This window comes from Hibiscus syriacus, unplaced genomic scaffold, assembly GCF_006381635.1.
Source record: "Hibiscus syriacus cultivar Baekdansim isolate YM2019G1 unplaced genomic scaffold, ASM638163v2 tig00018999_pilon, whole genome shotgun sequence".
NCBI lineage: Eukaryota > Viridiplantae > Streptophyta > Magnoliopsida > Malvales > Malvaceae > Hibiscus > Hibiscus syriacus.
The window spans coordinates 390954-400339 of NW_024062458.1; the positions used below are offsets into that span (position 1 = coordinate 390954).

General features: G+C 36.5%; 1 protein-coding gene across 1 annotated transcript; it reads left to right on the top strand.

Moving 5' to 3' along the window:
• Positions 1 to 5449: 5449 nt before the first annotated feature.
• LOC120209504 (transcription factor DIVARICATA-like) lies at positions 5450 to 7427 on the top strand. Its single transcript, XM_039208502.1, has 2 exons — positions 5450 to 6314; positions 6489 to 7427. Exons 1-2 carry the CDS (start codon positions 5884 to 5886, stop codon positions 6991 to 6993), a joined length of 936 nt encoding a protein of 311 aa, XP_039064433.1. The 5' UTR covers positions 5450 to 5883; the 3' UTR covers positions 6994 to 7427.
• Positions 7428 to 9386: the final 1959 nt, after the last annotated feature.

Here is a 9386-nt window from a genome sequence, read left to right on the forward strand (position 1 = left end):
CAGTTCCTCCTAATACTAGTACCAAACATAATTTATTGGATTACAGGAGAGCCAATAACTTGTGTTTTAAATGTGGGGAAAAATTTGCTCCAGGACATCAGTGCAAAGTGAGACAGCTCAACTGTATGGAGGAAGAGGAACCTACTGATTCTGCTGAACAAGAATTAATAGAAGGAGAGACTGGAGAGGGGGAAGATCAAGCTAAAGAGACCTTGGAAATTTCTATTAATGCTATTACAGGGAATGTAGGACATACTACCCTGAGGATCCAAGGTTTTATCAAAGGAAAACCTATTAATGTGCTAATTGATAGTGGCAGAACCCATAGTTTTGTAACTCCTAAATGGGCCAAGGAAGGGGTTGAATTAGTACATACCCAACCATTAGTCATTACAGTAGCTAATGGTGAGAAGTTGTTCAGTACTGCTAAGAGTAATAAGGTGAGCTGGAAGATGCAATGCTATGATTTTCAGCATGACTTCAGAGTATTAGCTTTGGGAGGTAGTGATATGGTTTTGGGAGTGGATTGGATGGAAGAATTAAGCCCTATAATGATGGATTTTAAAACTAAAACTATCAGTTTTGAGAAGAATGGAGAAACTGTAGTTATAAAAGGGTCTCAGAAGCTGCCATTAATCAGATCTATCACAGGTGAGAAATTATAGAAATTAGCAGAGAAAGACACTGAATTGAATGGGGAGATTTATTTGTTAAGTGTTGAAGTAGAAGGCAGTGAAATTCCTTTACCATTAGAAGACCTATTAGAAGAGTTTAAAGAAGTTTTTGAAGAACCAAGAGGAATGCCTCCTAGTAGACAACATGATCATGCAATTGTCCTTAAACAGGGAACACAACCAGTAAACCTTAGACCTTATAGATTTGCTCATCATCATAAGGCTGAAGTTAAAAAATAGATTGCTGAGATGCTGTCCTCTTCTATTATTCAGGTGAGTAAAAGTCCTTTTGCTTCTCCATGTTTACTTATTAAAAAGAAAGATGGAACTTGGAGATTTTGTGTGGATTATAGGAAACTTAATTCTGCTACGGTTAAAAATAAGTTACCTATTCCTATAGTGGAGGATTTGTTAGATGAATTGAATGGGGCTGCTTTCTTCTCGAAAATTGATTTGAGGTATGGATATTGGCAAATTAGAATCAAGGAGGAAGATATTTACAAGACTGCTTTTAGGACTCATCAAGGACACTATGAATTTAAAGTAATGCCATTTGGCCTTACTAATGCTCCAGCTACTTTTCAGGCTTTAATGAATAATTTGTTTGGAGCATATTTAAGGAAGTTTGTTCTTGTATTTTTTGATGATATATTGGTTTACAGTCCTAGCTTGGCAGAGCATAAACAGCACCTGAGAACAGTGTTGGAAGTGCTGTTGAAAAACAGGTTATATGCTAAAAGAAGTAAGTGCTTCTTTGGACAGCAGCAAGTGGAATATCTAGGGCATTTAATATCAGCTGATGGGGTGGCTATATATCCTACCAAAATTAAAGCCATGCAGCACTGGCCTTTGCCTAAAAATCTGAAAGCTTTAAGAGGATTTTTGGGTTTAACTGGATACTACAGAAAATTAATCAGAGGATATGGGGAACTGAGTAAGCCTTTAACCAATATGTTAAAAAAGGATGGGTTTTATTGGTCTCAAGAAGCTATTACAGCCTTTGAAAAGCTAAAGGAAGTTATGTGTAATGCTCCAGTTTTGGCTTTGCCTAATTTTGAGCAGAATTTTTTTTTGGAAACTGATGCTAGTTCTAAAGGGATTGGAGCTGTTCTTTCTCAAGCAGGAAGACCTATAGCCTATTTGAGTAAAGCTTTAGGTCCTAAGCATGTATATCTCTCAATCTATGAGAAGGAGTATTTGGCCATTTTGATGGCAGTTTCCCATTGGAGGCATTATCTAGAGAATAGTTCTTTTGTCATTAAAACAGATCATGAGTCCTTGAAACATTTACTTGAACAGAAGTTAACTACAACTATTCAGAGAAAGGGACTTACAAAGTTATTGGGGTTGGATTATATTATTCAGTACAGGAAGGGTAAGTCTAACAAAGCTACAGATGCACTCTCTAGAAAACAAATGGATTCTGGTGAATTTGTTCAAATGGGAGTTACTGTTATAACTCCTACTTGGGTACAAGATATTGAAAAGAGTTATGAAGAAGATGCTCTAGCTCAAGAAAATAAACCTATTCTGGTTATTAATCCAGATCAATTACAGGACTGGAAATTACTGAAAGGAGTCTTGTATTTCAAAAATAGGATTTATGTGGGCAGCAAAGGGAATTTGAGGCAGAATATAATTATGGCTTTGCATGATTCACCACAAGGAGGTCACTCAGGTATTCAAGCTACTTATCAGAAAATTAAGTCTTATTTTTTTCTGGCCAAGGATGAAAATTCAAGTTCAGGAGCATATACAGCAGTGTGATATCTGTCAGAGGACTAAAATAGAACATATTTCTAAGCCAGGGTTATTACAACCTATTGCAGTTCCAAACAATGCTGTGGAAGTGATTACAATGGACTTCATTGAAGGATTGCCACCTTCAACAAAGTATAATTGCATTTTAGTGGTGATTGATAAATTCACTAAATATGCTCATTTTATGCCATTATCTCATCCCTATACAGTAGTGGAAGTTGCTAGAGTTTATATTGATCAGGTTTATAAGTTACATGGTCCTACTAAGGTGGCTATTTCTGATAGGGACAAATCTTTTACTAGTCTGTTTTGGCAAGAATTAATGAAGCAATTGGGTTCAACTACTTTATTTAGTACTGTCTATCATCCTGAGATAGATGGCCAGACAGAGAGGTTGAATCAGTGCTTGGAATAGTATTTGAGGTGTATGTGTTTCTTGAAACCAAAGACTTGGTCCAAATGGTTAGCTCATGCTGAGTGGTGGTACAATACTAACTATCACTCTGCTCTACAGATGACACCATTTGAAGCTTTATATGGGTATAAAGCTCCTAATGTGACATGGACAACAGAATCTAGGGTGGAAGCAGTGAAAGATGTCATGCAACACAGGGAACGGTTAAATTCACTACTACGAGAACAATTACTTAAAGCTTCAAACAGAATGAAGCAGATGAGTGACAAGCATCGAACAGACAGGGAGTTTCAAGTTGGCGATGAAGTTTACCTGAAGCTTCAACCCTATAGACAAACATCACTGGCCCTCAAAAGAAATTTGAAGCTTGCTGCTCGTTATTTTGGACCCTACAAGATACAAAGCAGAATTGGTAAAGTTGCTTATAAACTAGAGTTGCCAGCAAATTCGAAGATCTACCCAGTTTTTCACGTGAGTTTACTTAAGAAAAAAGTGGGGAACAAAGGACTTATCTCGATCGATCCTCTAGAGGTCGCATCGGATGGACAATTGAAGATTTATCCAGCCCTTGTTTTGGATCAACGAGTGATTACAAGACAGAATCACGCAGTCATTCAACTGCTCATTCAGTGGACAAATATGGGAGAGACAGAGGCAACTTGGGAGGATTATACAGTATTGAGATAATAATTCCCTCAGTTCAATCCTTGGGGACAAGAATCATCTGGAGAAGGGGGTATTGTTATGATGACAGGAAGGTTAGGGTTTGATCGTGTTGATTTGGGGAAAATCGCGAAGGCAAGAGTTGGGAAGCAACAACAGAAATTGGGGAAAATCTCGAAGGAAATTAGGGATTTTACTGGAAGGCTAGGGATCGAGGTATCTGAGGAATTGGGAATTGAAGAGATTAGGGGAGTCGGCTGAGGTATATGAGGGGTTAATGGGTCTATATGATAATTTTCTTTTAATTACTGTTGGGCTTTTAAGTTGGGCTTGGGTCTGTTAGAAGAGTATGGGGAAAGAAGAGGGAATGGTGAGTCAGCATAGGGTGGTTATTTTGTTAGAGATTCTGTTTGACAACTGGTACTGTAGATATATAATTTGTACCGATCTTTTGAGGATTTATGTGATGAATGAAGCACATTTTCTGTATCTAAATTTCTCTCTTTCTAAAAACCCTAAAATTCTTCTAAATTTTATCCTCAATCATAACACTCTTTCTCTGTTTTATTTGGCTTAATAGTTGATATGTAAAGTTATTGTGGGTATATTCACATCTAAAACTCAAGAAAATATCATACTTGTTTCTAGAAATAGATGGGAAGATAAAGGTAACAATCAGAAGTATATGAGCATCAGTCAAGAGAAAAATATATAGAATTTGCCAAAAAAACAAAACAAAGGTTTCTATGCAATTTCTGAAAAAGAGTGTAATAGCGGAAGTAATGGGTTTTCCAGGAAGAACCCATTAATAAGTAGAAAATACACTTTGACAATGAACTTTTGTTTTCATAGTCCTTGTGTGACCTTTAGTTGTGGAGTAGACTTTAGGTACGTTAAAATTTTGAATGGTGGTTTAGCTATAATATCAGTTAGATATGTAGCATCAGAGAGATTTCAGATCTATGTTATTGCCTTGTAGTCCAATTTGTACCGTTCGAAATCTTCATGCTGTTAAATTTTCTACTCTGTCAATTAAAATGATCATTATTAACAGATCTCACTAAAGTCTAACATTGATGTCATATAACTTTTAGCTGACGAATTTATTAGAATAACGCAGTGGAAAATGATTGTTCATATGTAATCATGGACCACTAAGATAAATGTTATAGCGTTAAATTAAAGTTGTGTGAATCATTTAATATCTTTAAAAGATCGATCGAAATATCTGATATCTTCAAATATTTCATCACTGCTAATCAGCTCTTACGTTATTTATCACTGTAGATTTGGTTGATTTGCATTGTCGACTATTTTTCATGAAAGAACAATGGAAGGTAGGGTCTCCAACGTTTATGTTTGTGTTCATTTATGTTCGTTTATTTATTAAATGAATGAACATGAACCAAAAAATATTTATTCTTTTATGTTCGTGTTCGTTTATTTATTAAATGAACGAACATGAACATACAACCGTTCATGTGTGTTCGATTCGTTTACAAATCTACTCACAGGAAAATTCAGCGAAAAATATTATATTATAAATTCAATGTTGTCGTTTACCATCACCTACTTATAATATTTTCTCTCGTTGGCTCTTCACCTTTCCTTTGTAATATTCTATGAAAAAAAGACCGTGCTTTGGCCACCCACAGTAGCGCCCACAATCTCCATTTCTCACCCGCACCAATCACAATTCAGCACCTTTGACCCTTCTCTTCTTTCTCTCTGCCTTCACTTTCATTCTCTTAATTCTCTGTTCCATACATATATAATAAACGAGTACAGAGATTAACTCAAAAGTCAAAACAGTGCTCATATGATTCGTCTCTTTACTTTTGCTTTACTTTCCAAAGGGATTATTAAACCCAAGACAAAAATAGCAAAAGGTTTCATTTTTCATTTTCCCCACTTTTAGCTCCCCGATTCTCTAGAACCCCCTACTTCCATGAATTTACTTTTTTTTCCCTGTGATTTGGGTTTTTGAATTTTGATCTGTATGTTGTTTTTCTTGTTATAATTTGGAGTATTTGATGTTGGATCTGCTATGTATATCTAGGGGTTTCCATCAAGATCTGTTTTTTATTTTCATTATTTTCCCTACCATTTCTCTAATTTTCCTCGGGTTTTGGAAAATTAACCTTTTTGAGATTCCTCAACTTATAGGAAGAAAAGGGGTACTCAGCGGATTCCCTTTAAATGCTTTCAATGATTTGATATTTCGTTTGTTAATTCAAAACTTCTCTTCTTCTCTGCTTGTTTCTCTCTCTCTTTGAACATTTCATTCAAGGGGGGTGGGGGGGGGGAGAAAAGCAAAGTTTTTTCCTTTCCTTTTTCTGTGCTTGTGTACGGGTAAATCATCTTTATATTATGATGAATAGGGGACTTGAAATTCTTTCTCCAGCCTCTTATCTGCACACATCCAATTGGTTGTTCCAAGAGAGTAAAGATACCAAATGGACTCCTGAAGAGAACAAGTGCTTTGAAAATGCCCTTGCTTTGTATGATAAAGATACCCCTGATCGTTGGATTAAGGTGGCCGCCATGATTCCTGGTAAAACAGTTGGAGATGTCATCAAACAGTACAGGGAATTGGAAGAAGATGTGAGCGATATAGAGGCTGGTCTCATACCAATCCCTGGTTACAACCATGATTCTTTTACATTGGAGTGGGTTAATGATGGTCAAGGCTTCGATGGATTCAGACACCATTACACTCCAGGTGGCAAAGGAGGCACAGGGTCAAGATCTTGTGATCAAGAAAGGAAGAAAGGTGTGCCGTGGACTGAAGAAGAACACAGGTAAAATTCTGGGTTTCTTTTGATTATGATCATGCTGGAATTTATGGTAGGAATGGAGTTTGCTGTTTGATTCTTGCAATTGTTATGGATGTTGACAATGTGGTTGGTAGACAGACAGTGTGTCTTTTTGTTCCTTGTTGCTTATGGTGTTTGATTTTGATGATTGATGGACAGGCAATTTCTAATGGGGCTTAAGAAGTACGGTAAAGGGGATTGGAGGAACATTTCGCGGAATTTCGTGACGAGTCGGACTCCGACTCAGGTGGCCAGTCATGCTCAAAAGTACTTCATCAGGCATCTTAATGGAGGGAAAGACAAGAGGAGGTCCAGTATCCATGATATCACGACGGTTAACATCCCCGATACTCCCTCTTCTTCACCGGATCACTGCAAGCGATTGTCTCCGAATGATTCTTCTACAGTCATACAGGCACAGCAGCTGGCGAAACCGGCCACAAGTAAAGAGATTGATTTCGAGTGGAAACAACAAAACGAGGGAGCACCTATGGTTTTCGACCAGATGAGTAATCCCAATGCTTTCCTGCCCCCTTTCTCCGGGATTTCATCGTACGAACCGGAGATTGAGGAACAAAATTTGCTTAGAGAAACTCTTCCCGGTTCTCAATTTGGAACATCATACAACACTCTTGTCCAGATGCAGTCAATGCAACATCAATAAATTCATTGACGAAAGAGGAAATGAAGGTATTATTATTAGTTAAATGAGATGAATACGAAGCGTTGATGTGTATATCTTGGAGATGCAATTCAGTCCATAGTTTCCTCTATAAAGAGAGCTCAGTTAGGGTGGTTTTGTGATTTCTTCATTCAAATTCCGAATTATTGAACCAAAAAGATAAGCTCATTTACACGAAGAAGCGTCGGTGTTTAAGTTAATTCTAGTCTAGCCGTGTGTATGCATCATCTGTTGTCACCTTCTATTCTTGGATTGATTGTGTGTTCCTATAGAGGCTTGAATTTGATAATAATAATTCAGATTTCCTTGCTTCGAACTGTGATGAAATCTATAAGGATCTTCTTGTTGCTTACGAATTGTGTTGTGGTTTAAATGGATGCATATATGAGCAAGGTGGAAGCAGTTGATTTGGACAATAATGCCATGTCAAATGTTGCTTTGTCCGACTTACTTTTGCATGCCTTTTACTAGTTTAATTAGTCTCTGCTTAATGGTGATGCCTTTTTGTGCAAAATCTGGTTTATATTTTGATCACTCGTTGCTTACTAAAACAGAAGAGGAAGAAAGTAAATGGTAGTTTAATCAGTTGACTGATGATAATAGAATCTTGACTAAACCATGATTAAGAACCACTAATCAAAGCATCTCGTTCTTCCATTCCATCTTTCCTTCTGCCAAACCCCCTTTTTAATGATTCTCAAAGTAAGAATTCCGGACCTCGGAGACGACATCGTTGGAAGGGTCGGTCACGAACCGCGTCTCTTATCCATTGTCGGGTCTAAAACTCGCGATGAAAATGGAAAGAAGCAGGAACTTCGATTGATCTGAAACCTGCTTTGCCATTCTGGCTCCATTGTTGTTTGCTGTTGCTGCAAGCTTCATGAAAAAACACCGGTGGCCACCGCATTGGTAGCACAATGCACATATTAAGGTTTGGTCCCACCACCAATTTGTCAAACAATTTTAAAAGCAGCATGGAGCAATATATAAAGTAAAACAAACCCTTTTTATTGAAAGGGGAAAAAAACTGTCCACTTTCTTTTTTTAAAGGATCATTTCTTTTTATTGATAGAGCGTAAAATTTTTAATCTTGTGGTCGTGAAATCGAGTCTCACTGAGGGCAATTCATAACGGAGGTCTTTCACGAAAGTTACTCTCAACCTGGCGTTGGGGCAAACTACTACCTTACCTCTCCTTACCCCCATTTCATATGGGAATAGGATCAACTAATTTTTTTTCTTTTTCCTGCAAGATGCATAGGGAAAGTACTTTGGCTGCTTTATATTAATTTTCAATCAAATCCACTCAGCTCCCTTAAGCACTTGGGACTGTGAAATCTCATTTCTTTATTCTTATCCCCCCCCCCCCAAGTTATTTGAATTCCAGAAATAAGTTTGTATGAAGAAAATGACAAAACTTTGGTAAGAATCTGAGTCGGGGTGCATCATTGTAGGACCAAAGGTAGCTGCTTTTGATATAAATGGTAGACGAGAAATAAAAGACAGAAAGTGGAACAATTTAAAAAAAAAAACGAACAAAGAACCGTACCCTGTTCTAACAAATCTAGTTATGGAGGGGAATATAATATACAGGAAGACTGGCATGATGAATCAGCTATTAAAATTTTTATTCATTTAAATTTGCAGAATTATGTGTCCAATTATGAGTGGTGGTTGTTGAGAAAGTTTAAACTCTATTCTCGTTGTTTTCACCGTTTTCTCCTCTGCCAACCAGATTCTGTCTTCACCAGAATGATTACCCTTTTATATTTAATATTCATTTTATATAACCCATTGGATGAATTCCGTGATAAAAGATAATATTATTATTCTTTAAAGATCGAGATAGAGTAATCGTGTATGTAGAGAAGGTCTACATTATTAATAGTAATGAAAAATCTTAATAAATATTATATTATAATCAACCGAGACCTTTGAAAAAAATATCTGATTTATACTATGTATTCAAAACATGTAATTGTTCGTCATGATCAAAGTTTAGCTTTTTTAATAGTTTTGGATGATTATTCGTAAAATTTTAAATTTAAATTTACTTATCAAGAATGTAATGTATTTTACAATTGAATCTACACCCAACACTCGTTTATGACTTGTTTTAATGAAACTATAATTGAAGGGAAACAACAACATCCTATTTAATGAGATTTGGACTTAAGGTCGGATATCAAGCCATTGTGCTCATTTAGGAGGCTTATTTTTCAATAAGTGATTTAGAATAAAAAAAAGTATTACCCATCCTAACTTTTAATTAGAAATCTACGACAGTTGTTACAATGTCGGACGAACTCGTCACATCGAGGTGATGAGTTTATTGAAATATGATTTTTTTAATGGATCAAGATGAGTGGGTCTTAT